The 14,718-nt window shown below is 40.9% G+C and overlaps 1 protein-coding gene across 1 annotated transcript in view; it reads right to left on the reverse strand.

The window, feature by feature from the left end:
- Positions 1 to 7,869: 7,869 nt before the first annotated feature.
- BFSP1 (beaded filament structural protein 1) overlaps positions 7,870 to 14,718 on the reverse strand; it is a 48,914-nt gene continuing 42,065 nt past the window's right edge. Inside the window, exons 7-8 of the mRNA XM_065401986.1 lie at positions 10,749 to 10,834; positions 7,870 to 8,792 (exon numbers count right to left, since the gene is read on the reverse strand). Of these exons, the coding sequence (XP_065258058.1) occupies positions 7,870 to 8,792; positions 10,749 to 10,834 (1,009 nt within the window). The remainder of the gene's footprint in view (positions 8,793 to 10,748; positions 10,835 to 14,718) is intronic.

Here is a 14,718-nt window from a genome sequence, read left to right on the forward strand (position 1 = left end):
CACAGTTCTGCATGTTGGTCTCTTACCTTTCTAGCTCATTCTACTCACCTTTCTACTATCCAGACTTCTGTGTTAGACATATTACAATGTCTCCATAGCCAAATTATCATACTTTATAGATTTTAAAGTCTTATATCCTGTCAATGATTATTTTAATTACAACCGAAGCAATCTTTTTTTACTCTAAGCCACAGATATGTTGTTCCCTATCAACTACTCTGTACAGTTTGTGACTGTAAATGATTTTGTGTCATACAAATAGGTAATAACTTGCAAACAAAACCGTGATGGCTTTTCCCTTCATATTTTTGTGGTAAATGTTGTTTGTATTTAAAAATTTAAAAAAGAGAGAGTAAATTTTAAAACTGGCAGTTAGTGGTAATGAACCCATTTGGTCAGCTTTCATGATAGAGATGTTAACAGTAACAAGTTGGCTGGAGAGGCCTTTGAATGACCAACAGCCTGATTCTGCGCCATTGACTTCAATGGGAGTTTTCCCATTGGCTTCAGTAAGAATAGGAATAGGCCCTAAAAGGAAAAAATAATCCAGAGATTAAGAAAGATGGTAACCTTCTCTCAGAAATCAATGCCTTTTGCCGTTTCCTTTTTACTTACACACACACACACACACACACACCATTTTTTGACTTAGAGATGATTCATTTGTATGTAATAAGTGAGACAAAATGTCTGATAAAGGACGTGCATTAGGAAACAGGGTCCAAATGTTCTAAAAGCACAAGTATTTTTAAAAAAATTGGTAATTCAGATCCAATTTATGCCAAATCATCACATTGGGAATGAAATTTAAAATGGAGGGCTACCCTTTTGCGATGTGCATCTGCTCTCCTTTATACTGAAATGTATTCTAGCAGCATAAGATAAGGCTGTGTCAGCATTTCCGTTACAGACCCCTATATTCCGGGGTTGGTAATTTGCTATGGGAGAAACTTGCCATATGCACTTTCAGTCCAAAAGCAATTTTTAATTCAAATTTTCTTTTATTTTAAATAGTAGAGCTTATGTCAGTTTTGAATTGTACCCGTTTATTTAAGAAGAAAAGCTGCTTAGATTGTTTTGTGGTATGTGCACAATGCAAAGTTAGTTTTGACTAGCAATAAAGAAGAATAAATTTGTGAAAATTATCCCATAAATCATTGTTGCTGTTTAAAGGACCTAGTCCTCAAACTCTTACACTTATGAGTGTTTTTAGCATCTGATCCAAAAAAGTAAATTAAACCTCTCAGAGCCTGATCTATCTACTGCCATTGACTTCAATGGAGATTACACGTAGTGGCAAACACAACAATCACAAGTGTTTGCAGAACTGGGATCTCAGATAGTAATCTCTGAATAGTAACTACGGGCCCAATCCTGCAAACGCTTGCATACTTGCTTAACTTTAAGTACATGAGTAGTTACTTTGGCTTCAGCAGAACTACTCCATGCTTACAGTTATGTGCATAAGTGTTTGCAGGACTGGGCCCTAGGATGTTGGCAGTAACTAGTTTCAGAATTTGATTATTTTCTATTTTTAATATGCAGAATATGCATCTAAAATGTGTGTTATCAAGAGCTGTTTAGGTTAATCAGTTGCAAACTAAAATTAAAATGAATACGTATTTACCTAATGATTAAAAATGACACCAACAGGTTATGAAATGCATAGTTTTATCCCAGAATATATATTTCTTCTATTATCTCAAGTGAATGTTCATCTCTTAACCTTCCATAACAGGATTTTTTTTCTTTTCCTTTCAAATCCCAAAAAAATCATCTACTTAAAATATGTTTACATTATGTATACTATAAGCCAAGTTAAGCACCTAAGTGTTCATAGGATCTCCATTCCCTTACACCAGTGTAACTGAGGGGTTACTCCATTGCAGACAATTGAGTCACACTTAGGTGTAAGTGAGAGGAGAAACAGGCCCTCAGGCTTTTAGGGTACGTCCAGACTACCCGCCGAATCGGCGGGTAGTATTTGATCTATCGGGGATCGATATATCGCGTCTCGTCTAGACGCGATATATCGATCCCCGAACGCGCTCCCGTCAAATCCGGAACTCCACCAGGGCGAGCGGCAGTAGCGGAGTCGACGGGGGAGCAGCAGCCATCAATCCCACGCTGTGAGGACCCGAGGTAAGTCGAAATAAGATACGTCGACTTCAGCTACGCTATTCCCATAGCTGAAGTTGCATATCTTACATCGACACCCCCCCCCTAGTGTAGACCAGCTCTTACTTTTAAAATATCACCTAATAGGAGTGACTTTTAAAATCATGTTGTTGTTCATTTGTTCCAACAGATGGAAAGCATCAACTATATCTCATCTGGGGGTCTTAAAATAAACCAAAGGACACCAGGGGCCCACTTCTAACCTCAGATACACACATGTAGGCAATGAGCCAATTCTTAAAGTAGTAGGTGGGTGTCTTTGGAACTGGGAAGACGCCCATTGTCTTCAATGGGTTTTGAATTGGGCTGTGGTTCCCAGTAGTTAATGGGAGTTGCACGTGCATATCAGAGGGAAGAATTTGCCCCTATTATGTGTACATATGCGTTTGATAACACACAAACACACATGATATATAGAATATACATATAGTATGTAATATATAAATGCAAGCATACATAATATATATTACATATAATATTGAACATAATAAATACATATACACTCATGCATCATGTTTGTGTGTATGTATTTTCTAAAGAAAAAGATCATTTAAACATATTAAAGAGTATTCTAAAATATGGGAAAAGTTATTGAATTAAGAAACGTCCTTGTGGCAATTTTAAATGAAAGTGTACGTTAATTCCTATTGCATTCATGTAATTTTGCAATTCTCTGTTTAAACATTAAATGTCTTATATAGCAGCAAAATAACTTAATGGGTGTTCATATTTTCATAATATTGACTTAAATTATTAAGTGCAAGATGACTGTAAGGGGTGATTAACAGAAATTATGAGTTTTGATATGCGTATATATAAAATAAGTGTATATACAATATATATATATATAGCTAGACTTCAAACTCTTCAGAATTTTTGCATCAGGGTAAGCACTGAAAAATGTCCAGTTAGAACAAGTTTTTATGGTATTGCGGATGCAAAATAAAATTAATTTATTAGCATTTATAACAGAGGAACTAATTCAGTTCTCAATTTAAAACAGGTGAATGTTGTTAAAATATAAAGCCCTGTGATGATGTTTTATAATCTGAGTAAAATAAAGAGATGTTGTAAACTGGCAGGTCCTATCATCATTGCCTATCAGAAGTCATGGGGGATGTGACATGTATTCAGTGAAACCACTTCAAAATGCTCTACTCATAATAATGCAGGCCTGATAAGGTAAATCACATCTCAGGTATGTTTAACACGCAGGAGATAAATATCTGCATCAAAGAAAGGCATCCCAGCATAAAGGCAGTAAAACTAAAGCTGTTCAGCAATGTTTTAGCTGTTAGTTGTGTTATACAATGGAGCACTGTCAGTTGAGGCCCCAATTCAGGAAAGAGCGTAAGCTCATGGTCAAAGGTAAACATGTGTTTGAGTCCCATTGACTTCAAGGGGTATTAAGTAAAGGCTTAAAGTTAAGCACCTGCTTACGTGCTTTTCTGCGTCAGGGTCTGAATGATCAACAGTGCTGTGAGACACAGTACGTCTTGTCCTGTGAACAACCAGCCTTCATTAGATCCAGCTGGATTGAAAGTGGAAGTGGCATTCAGCTTTTCAGAATGAAGAACAAACAAAAAAACAACCGCAAATAGCGATTTTGATCCACAAGAAACCTTTGACTTTCCTTGGGGTTTTCCTGTTTTTAGTATCCTTTTATTCCTATAGGACAGGAATCACATGTTATTAGAAACCCAGCTATGTAGCCACCCAACATGACTCATTGAACAAAAAAACTTCAGAAACAGACTTCAAAGAGAAACAGCAGAACTAAAATTCATTTGCAAATTCAACACCATTAATCTGGGCTTGAATAGGGACTGGGAGTGGCTGGCTCATTACAGAAGCAGCTTTTCCTCTCCTGGAAATGACACCTCCTCATCTATTATTGGGAGTGGACTACATCCACCCTGACTGAATTGGCCCTGTCAACACTGGTTCTCCACTTGCGAAGTAACTCCCTGCTCTCCATGTGTCAGTATATAATGCCTGCATCTGTAACTTTCACTCTATGCATCCGAAGAAGTGAGGTTTTTACCCAGGAAAGCTTATGCCCAAATAAATCTGTTAGTCTTTAAGGTGCCACCAGACTCCAACATGACTGGAGTGCTAAATGATCCCGGGAAATTCATTTACTCAATTCCCATTGTCATGGGAGCCACAATAGAGTAAAACACAGGTCTCGTTCTCAGTTAAGAGACTGGCTTAACCCCTGAGGTTTAATATCCCTTCCACAATAGTTGTTAGAAAGAACAGAGATAATTCTTGCTATTTATGCACAATTTACAAGCCCTGGGCTGTCAGATTGTGGCTTTCTCTTCTACACAGCTATCTACAGTGCTGGTGGTCACCATACCATTCTTCCCTTGTGGCCGCTTTATTGCATGACTGGTAGGTCTGTGGAACGCATACCTCTGAACTTAGGACCCAGCCCTGCATGGTCTCAGCTTCTGCTAATGTCAATGGGGTTCAGGGAGTTCAACACTTCACAGGCTTCAGCTCTTATCTAACACCAAAGTGCATTACGTTCTGTTCAAGTACAGTATACTGCTTCCCCCACAACATGGGGCACAGAACTTATTTCACTTGGAATTTTTATAATATAGGAAGGCCTCAAAACCAAATTTATTTTAATCACAGGTTGAAAGTCACCCCTGTGCATGGTGACAGCACAAGCTCTGTGCACCACTTAAATCCACTTCAGCCCTATTTTTGGGGGTTTATGTGGTGGAAGGGCTTTGTGCTTAGGCCTCTGCACAGGGAAGACTTTCCCCCATACTGAGTCAAAATATGTTTCACTAGCACACATTGCACTCAGCTGGACTCATTTACCTAGGAGAAGCCCCACTGCTTTTTGTAGGGTAACTAGAATCTGGCCCACTGTATACATTTAAAGATTCCTTGTCTACAATAAGCTGCAAAGCAACAATCTGCTATGGAAAAGGAGCTTATGACATATACTCCATAGCATTACAATAAGACAACAGCAAAAATTCCTTTAAATGAAACGTGTGTGTGATATTACATTCACACACACACACACACACGAAAACCCAAACAAACCGCATTGGTAACTGCCTAAGGAAGCGATTCTGCTGTTATAAGATTGATTGAAATAAAATTTGATTAGTCAGCTTCTTGGCCTTTTAGTCTAGAACTATTTTTTCACTGTTCAATCTTCAATTAATTTATCAATATCTCTGCATGATGTTAATGTGTGCATCACCTATCACTGTTTTAAAAAAGACACCATTTTATAAAAAGCACAATATGAATGTAGGTTAGCTAGTAAAATGTATCATCAAGCTCCAAAGGAAAAAAGTGTACAGATGGTTCTTCTTGTCCCGCAGTATGTAATGAGGAGTAGATTAGGGGCATGAGCCTGATTCTCGTCACCTCTTAGTCAATAGGTGTTTTATCACTGCTTGCAGGGAGCACAGGATCAAGCCCTATGTAATACAGAACATTCTGATATGCTGTAGTAGGAGTTTTGTCAGGGGTTCTTGTTAATTTCAATCCCAAAGGCCTTATAAATCCTGAAGACCTTACACAGTTTTTATTCAGCCCTTTCAATACATGTTTTGTCTGAGTAAAAAGTGAGTTAAGGCCTTCACAGTTTAGGCCCGACACCTGCAAAGCATTTAAGTACATGCTTAATTTTCATGGGACTACTCACACTTACTTACTCACTTACACTTAAGTACTTGCTTAAGTCCTCTGCTGGATCACAGTCTTTGCCCTTAAGTAATACCCAACTTATGCACACATTTTTATGGTTCTAGCCGTGAAAGATTTTATTCTCATTGAAACTGCTGGGACTACTCACATGAATAAAGTGAGCAGGATTTGGCCTATATGGCTGTGAAAAAGAGATAGTAGGAAAGCAATATACATATAGGAGCATCATTAACATTTCATGATAAATTTGTAGTTCTGGGTAATTATTAGAGTTGGTTGGGAATTTTCTATTGATTTTTTTTTTTAATGGAAAAGGCCGTTTTCCCAAAATCAAAAGTTCCCCGTGGAAAATTTTGATTTTTTTCATCAGGAGCCTCATGCCACCATTAGCCTCTATGGCATCCGTGGCTGGACTACATTTCCCATGATGTACAATGGTCTCCTCTCTGGTTGAATTGCTTCTGTGCATCATGGGAGTCCCAAGACTGTAGTGCATCGAGGGAGCTGTAGTCCAACCAGCAATCCTGGCCCATAGAGGAGAACGGGAGACATGAGGCACCCGAGCTACTCCTCACATGAGGCACTGTGGCAGCTCAGGCAGATGCAGGTGAACATCCAACTGAGCTGAAATAAAGTGTTTTGATATTTCAGAATCAAAAAATTTTGGAACTTTCCCTCTGTGAAAAATTTCCACATTTTGGCTTATCTGTACATGAAAACAAATATCAAAATATCAGCATTTCCCACAGGATAGAAATTCCAATTTCTGACACACTGTGTAATACTGTAACCGTATTTTCTCTTATGTGTCAAAAACAGGATACAGTCCTGCAAACCTTCACTCCCTATGTGCTTGAGCCATCCCATTGAGTTTAATAGGATTGCTCACATAAGTAAGATGTTGCAGGATCATGTATAGGGTTTCTAGGTCTGGATCACTAAAATGCAACAAATTTGAGGGAAAAAATAATAAAATATACACTGAAAATACCCCAACCGGACAATCTTTGAAGTGTCTGCAATCCTCTGAAGAGATTCCAGTATGCACTAAAGACCTCGACCTCAGATTTTGCAGCGGGCACAATTTTAAATAGAGTTCAAGGAAGCTATTTTTTAAACCAGACAATAATAGACATTTAAGCATAAAAATTAGATGCAAGCTGCTTAAAAATAAACACAATCAAATGAAAACCCTAGTGAAATCTTGGCCCCCTTGAAGTCAATGGGAGGTTTGCGTGAAAAGGCTGAACTAAGATTCTTAATACATGCTTTTTTTAAGCTGTCCCTTTTTGTACCGTTGCATATTTTATCCTCAGTAGCCTAGATGATACGTAGTAAGATCTTAATGACAAATTCAGCCACATTTTTGTTTGATAACATATCTAAAAATAAATGACTGCTAAGCTTTCTTATACATAAAGGGTAGGGTATAAACAAGGGATAGTTGAAATATGTTACTGAACTAAAGTGCTTAGGCTTTCACCTTGAAAACGTCATGTCAGTCAGTTTGTTAATTGGTTAATACTAGCTTGGTTAATGCTACTATTTGATGTTAAAGGTAACACACACGCACTGTGACTATGTTCTTTAGGATGCAAAGCTTTTATTCAAGGAACCAGATGTCACAAGCTAACATTTGCAGCTGTCTGAAAATTGGAAACTAATGGCAGCTAAAGCATCATTAGAGGAATATAAACGGTAAGGGGCCAATTTGTAGTGGGCACATATTACTTAGGTGTGGTTTAGATAGGCAACTTCTTAATAATTACTTTCTACTTGTCCTAATCACAAAAAGTGTTTGCGTAATTGAACCTGCTACTAGTTGCCCAAGTACATTTGAATGATTATTACATTAAAGGTAAACCTACGCCAGACAGAATTGCCATTAATGTATCAATGTTTTATATCAAACAGCAAAAGTCTCACTATGTTAGCATTGTGTCAGGGAAAAAATAATTACGTCATTTAATAACTATGCCAGACAAGTTGCTTATCAAATGATGTAACTTAAGAGCCTTTGTCTCCTAGCTTCTTCTTGCTTGTCTTCTCAATCGTTGTCTCCACAATCATAGCTGTCTCTTCGTAAGTCTGAATTCTGTCATCTGAAAACTTCTCAATGGATTCCACTACTTCCACCTTCTCATAGCTCATGGAACTGGGTAAGCTTGGTTCTCTGAATGCTTGGCCTCCTTGTTGGTCTTCTCTGTCATACTCTGTCTCTTCAAATACGTCTGGCTCTGAAGGGCTGTCTACACCAGCTGGAGGTGCTGCCTCAGGCCCTGTGATGTCTGGCTGCTTGGAGGGCTCTTCGGCTTTTTCTTCTGACTTTCTGCCCTGTTCATTTATTTCTTCTCTCTCTTCAAGCTCATATTGCATTTCATGGACTTCCCCTTTCTCATTTGCTGATGGTTCAGAGGGTTCAGGCAGCTCTGGAATTGGCTCCACCTCCCCACCATTTGGCATCTTTCCATTGCTAGTGGAAACAATGATCCCACCTCCAGCTGGGGTGGAGGAAGAATAGAAGCAAGGATGGTCATAGCTTGCTTCCCCTGTGACAAGTACATAGCGCCCTTTGGTAGACAAGTCAGTCTTAGGCTCGGGTCTCTTGTAGCATCTAATTTTCTCTCTCACAGTGTTACACAATTCATCAAAAGCTTTACTTATCCGAGCTCCATCGGGCACATCCTCTGGGACTGTTTCTTGCTCATCTAGTTCTAATCCTTCCTGCTTAGGTTCACATATTACTGTGCTTTCATGTTTAAATTGAAGCTGATCCTGATGAAAGCCTTCCAGAGTTCTTTCATAGCTGTTTTCAGGTGAAAACCCATCTATGTCTTTGGAAGTGATCTCCTTTCTCCTAGAAATTTTCTTTGCCAGACCTTTTTGTCTTGGTTTCGCACTTGCAATCTCTTGCATAACCAGGGTGATATCTAAAGAAAATCCAAAACAAAGGCAACAGCACACAACATTGAATGGAGTTGCCCAAGGCAGTTTAGCAATCTATCTCCAAACGAAAGGGCCTCATTGTCAGTACAGTATGTGCAGAACAAAGTGCAGCTGCAAAAGTGGGCATGTATTCATTTTATGTATGAAGATGGCTATTCTGAGTGTGCAACACGGCATGTATCCATTTTGCATGTACAAAGACCACTTTTATACAGAAAATGTATAAATACTAACTTCTGCATGTACAAAACTGAGCGCACAAAATCAGCATCTCTAAACTATGAAGACTATACTAATGCTCTGAAGGTACATTTAGGGCTCACTGCTGCTTTTCAATATAGTGTGCAACACCACTATCTTGTATCAGTAGCAGGATTAAGGGCCATACCCACATGGAAGTAGTTCCTGTGGCTGCTTCACAGGCCTCCTGGGCTTTCCAGCTGCAGAAACGTCTCCCAGATGTGACGGGAAAAACATCCCCATGTTAAAAAACATTCCCCCTGCCCCGTTCCTTATGGAAGAATTGCAGACTCCACCCAGAGCTATCACCATAAATGCAGATCAGGTTCACATGAATGTTGACAGGAGACTCACTCCTGTCCTAACACAGAGGCAAGTTCTTCCCTTACTCTCTAGTCAAGTCCTGTAGGTAATGATCCGAAGTACAGTTAAATGCATGGGCCAGATGCTCAGCTGGTGTAAATGAGCATAACTTCATTGACTTCCATGGAGATGCATCTATGTACATCAGTTGAGGATCTGGTCTCCATGTATTAGTAGCTAATTTGTTCACTAACAAACTTAATTAAAGCCTGCTGTATTTGGCACTACACTAGGGGAAACACCCTATTTGGTCTCCAAAAATTTGAACATCCGACAGTTTATCTTCATTTTTTAACATGCCTTGTTTTCAATAAAACATCCAATTACCCATCTATTTATCATGATACTTCTGAGACATCTATCAACTTGGTATGTAAAGTACCTAGGTATCAAACCATCCATCTCCGGTGTTAACAAAATCATTTCTACTTTAGCCCCGGATATTTTCCTTCACTAGTTCCTGCTCTTACAAACATCCTAATTCTAAATGTATTAATCATACAGTTCTGGGGAGCAATCAGACAGTGCGGAATGTGACTCCATTCAGCTCAAACTGGGTCATGGCAGATAAACAAGACTAAATTGCCTATCTGTATTTGCAGGGCTACCCAAATGTTCCTATTTTGTTTAGTGATAATGAAAGGATGGTCAGACTTGGGATATAACCTAAATCCTATGTGATCTCATCGCATTTTTTTTTAAAAAAGGCTGCCTGTTCTATTAGTTCTCTTTGTGCATCTCATTTATTCAGTGCAAGCTACTTCTGTTGCAGTAAGTCATGCCACCAGTATAGCAAAGGAACCAATTGGTTAGGGCAGTGGTTCCCAAACTTGTTCCGCCGCTTGTGCACGGAAAGCCCCTGGCAGGCCGGGCCGGTTTGTTTACCTGCCGCGTCCGCAGGTTCGGCTGATCGCGGCTCCCAGTGGCCGCGGTTCGCTGCTCCAGGCCAATGGGAGCTGCTGGAAGCAGCGGCCACTATGTCCCTTGGCCCGCGCTGCTTCCAGCAGCTCCCATTGGCCTGGAGCAGCGAACTGCAGCCACTGGGAGCTGCGATTGGCCGAACCTGCGGATGCGGCAGGTAAACAAACCGACCTGGCCCGCCTGGGGCTTTCCCTGCACAAGCAGCGGAACAAGTTTGGGAACCACTGGGTTAGGGGATCCAGCCTTCAAGGGCCAGATCTGAAGCCAACTGATCTAAACTGAAAGTCTCCCATTGACTTCAATAGGCTCTGATTTAGGCCCCAACAATGGGGTCCATGCTGAAGACAAATGAAAATGGTTTAAAATGCAAATGTTCCTGTATTTACTCAAACAAGAAAAGAATAACAGACATTTACCTCGCCTCCTCCAAGTTGTAGTGTGGCAGGGTCTGTAGCTCTGTGTGAAGAGTGCAACTGGGGTTCCAATTATGGCAGAATTTAACCTGGCAGAGAGAATTTGCATGAGTCAAATTTCCCCCAGAATACCTTAAACAAGTAGGACAATTTGCCTCACATCAAAATGGGAAAATAAAATACCATTTAAATCAATATAGCGCAGAGGCTGTGTACTATTGGCCAGATTCCCTGCTGGTGTCAATCAGCAATGCCTTCACTGTCTTCAATGGAACTATGCCGATTTACACCAACAGAGGATCTGGCCTACTCTACTTACATATAGAATGTAGAGCAAAGCACATAGTTTTAAAAAGCAGCCCTAGTTTTGTCAGGGAATGATTTCATAATGTAAGGGGAGATTTTGAAAGGCACAAAGGGCAGTTAGACATCCCATGCCCTCTGGAAGTCAGAGGGAACCCTCTGAACCATCAGCAAATGAGAAAGGGGAAGTCCATGAAATGCAATATGAGCTTGAAGAGAGAGAAGAAATAAATGAACAGGGCAGAAAGTCTATCTAACTCTTTTGGCGATCTTCCCCATAGAACTAAGGGCCATATACAGCTCTCAAACCATATGCATATGCAGTTTAATGCAAATAAGAAAGCAGTCAATAAAAGTAAACTAGATTCTTTATAAAAAGCAACAGAGGGTCCTGTGGCACCTTTAAGACTAACAGAAGTATTGGGAGCATAAGCTTTCGTGGGTAAGAACCTCACTTCTTGCATCTGAAGAACTGAGGTTCTTGCCCACGAAAGCTTATGCTCCCAATACTTCTGTTAGTCTTAAAGGTGCCACAGAACCCTCTGTTGCTTTTTACAGATTCAGACTAACACGGCTACCCCTCTGATAGATTCTTTATTTAACTTAATTCAACAGCTCTTGCCATCTGCTCATTTTTCTTCATGCAAGCTCCCTCTAGTGTTCCCAGCCAGGCACTGCACCTACTTGTTCCTGCTCTGTTTAATTAACCTTGCCTATCGCCTGCAACTCTGAATGAACCAGTGGGAGCTCAAAGGCATATGAACTAAGAGGAGAAAATGCCCCTTCGATTCACAAGAACGCACACAAAATGTAGGTTAAGGGTAAGGCTTATGGTGACAAGTATCGGGTCAAAAAAAGCCTAAATCAGTTCACTTTTCAGTTCCCTCCACTAAAGGTTCTGCAGTGCTGAAATACAGTGGGTGGGGACTGGCCAGCTGAGTCAGAAAACATAATGGAACTGTGACACACTGTACCTCAAAATAACAACCTGTAACCCCATATGCACCACCTGTATATGGTTATGATATTTTGTAACAAAAATATGCCTTGTGAAGTATCATTGGAAAAGTCATAATCTATTGGACATTACTAGCCTGTTGAAATGCAGGTATCATTAGTGTATATGAAGTTATGAGATTTTTGTTATATGTTTGTCACTGAAACAGGCTGTGAGCTGGAAAACATGCAGACTAGCTCTTCTCTGGCAACAAAGGAGTGACCAACACCCAACCAGGTGTTAAGCAACCACCATCGGCCATTCACCAGCAAGGGAGTTTTAAACAAGCGATTTGCAATTCACATGAGAGTCAGTTGCTCCAGCATGTACGCCACGGGGCTGCCTAACCCCCATGACACAGCAATGATTTTTCCAGCATTGAGGAAAGTATAAAATAAGGGACAGTGACATAACCACCTCACCTTATTGTGATCTTCAATAACCCTGCTCAGCTGCCTTCTAATCTTGGAGGTGTCTAACGTCCCTAGGCTTCTAAATCTCTGCACTTAAGTCCCCTAGGTGCCTACGTTTCTGCCATTGACCATGTGCAAAGCTGCTTCAGGCTCAGCAAAAGTGCAGCTATCTCACACCTAAACCCCAGCGAGATCTTCAAACTGGGTGTTGTCCCACCTAGCTCACCTGGAGGGCCTGTGCTGGTAGGCATGCCCAGAGCACACCTAACCCCACACCAAATGGCTGTGGGGTTGGGGAGGGAAGCGGGCAGATGAGGAGCTAGACCTAGACCCCCAACACCTTAGTCTAGTCGTTAAGGATATGAGAAGCCCAGGCTTAATGCCCCTCTCTGCTTGAGGCGGAGACTGGATGTGACATTGAGTTTCCCATCTCTTAGGTGCGTGTCCTAACTACTAGCTATGGGATACTTTGCTGTGGAAGGTTTAAGAGTGGTAAACTGTGTTAGTCTGTATCAGCAAAAAGAATGAGTATTTGTGGCACCTTAGAGACTAACAAATTTATTTGAGCATAAGCTTTTGTGGGCTAAAGCCTACTTCATCAGATGCATGCAGTCGGAAGTCTCTTAATTTCTCCGGTTGAATCATAGAATATGAGGGTTGAAAGGGACCTCAGGAGGTTATCTAGTCCAACCCCCTACTCAAAGCAGGATCAATCCCCAGACAGACTTTTGCCCCAAATTCCTAAATGGCCCCCCTCAAGGATTGAACTCATAACCCTGGGTTTAGCAGAACAATGCTCAAACCACTGAGCTATCCCTCCCCCCCACAGTTTATAAAAAGCTGGTCCACAGTTTATAAAAAAATAAATATGCACTTTAATTTAAAGAGAGTGAGCACATATGATGTTATAGGCTAGTGGGTAGGTGTGGCACTCTGAACTTCAGAATGGCACCCTGGCACCCCCATATTCACAATGGTGATATGATTATATGTTTTGTACAAAGCATGCCTTCTGAAGTACAATTTAAAAAGTCTTGATCTGTGGACCATCAATAGCCTGTTGGATTGTATGTGCTATCATTGTATGTAAAGTTATGAAGTTTTGCTATGTGTATGTTATTGAAATATTTTGTGAGGTTGGGATGACCCACAACCAGCCTTTCAGATACAACAATGGAGTAGCCAGATGTGCTGATGACCCATTGAAGGGAATCCACTCTCCCACCGACCATTGCAGAAGACTTCTCAGAGAGAGCACGTAGACAATGGAGACTGCTTGGCCAATGGAATCGGACTCCCTTTCACAAGCAAAAGATTTTTCCAGCAAGTTGGAAGAAACTATAAAGAGGGGAAGTGACATCATGGCTTGGTCTCACTCCCGCCACAACTCAACACCTGGAAGAAACTTCTAGAGGATAAAGACTTTGAACTGGGGAGGGTAGTCCTAGCCGGTGTACTGAGGTTTGTACCATCCATCAGGGTAAGACACTGCTTGATTCAAATCCTATTTGGTTTACAGAACTCAGATTGCAAATTTACTTTTATTTCTTGGGTAACCAACTTTGATCTATATGCTTACTACCTATAAGCATTTAAAATCTACCTTACTGTAGTTAATAAATCTGTTTTATATTTTACCTAAAACAGTGCGTTTTGGTTGAAGTGCTTGGAAATTTCAGTTCAGTTTACAAAGGCTAGTGTGTGTCCTCTCCACATCGAGGGAGCGGCAGACTGGGAAATGAACTTACACTGGTAACGCTTCTAACCAGACAAGACAGACCAGTTCTGGGGTGCAATGCTGGGGAACTGGGGGGGACTGGCTGAAGTGTCTCTATTGTTGGTTCATGAGTGGCTGGGAGCATTCATGTAACTCAGTTGGGTGTGTCCGTGCCTCTGGATGTCTGCATAAATGCAGTACCTGCCAGAGGTTTATAGCTTGCCAAGAGTATCACAGTGTGACAGGGAGCCCAGATTGGTGGGACAGACGGCTCAGTGGTCCCACTGGCCAGGGTGCACTCTGGGAAACCCATCTCAGTAGGGTACTCACCACAGAGGCAGGAAACCCAAGTTCAAATCCCTTCACCACATCAGGCAGAGAAGGGAATTGAACCTGGGTCTCCCATGTTCCTCTTTGTATAAATAGTTATTGGAATGGGGGATTGGAACATGCCCTAACCAGCAGGCTGGAGAATCATTTTCTCTCTGGCCCAATGAATGTTTCAGCGTTTTATACAAAGTGGAGCCACGGTAACAGTCAAGA

The sequence above is a fragment of the Emys orbicularis genome, chromosome 3 (genome assembly GCF_028017835.1).
Source record: "Emys orbicularis isolate rEmyOrb1 chromosome 3, rEmyOrb1.hap1, whole genome shotgun sequence".
Lineage (NCBI taxonomy): Eukaryota > Metazoa > Chordata > Testudines > Emydidae > Emys > Emys orbicularis.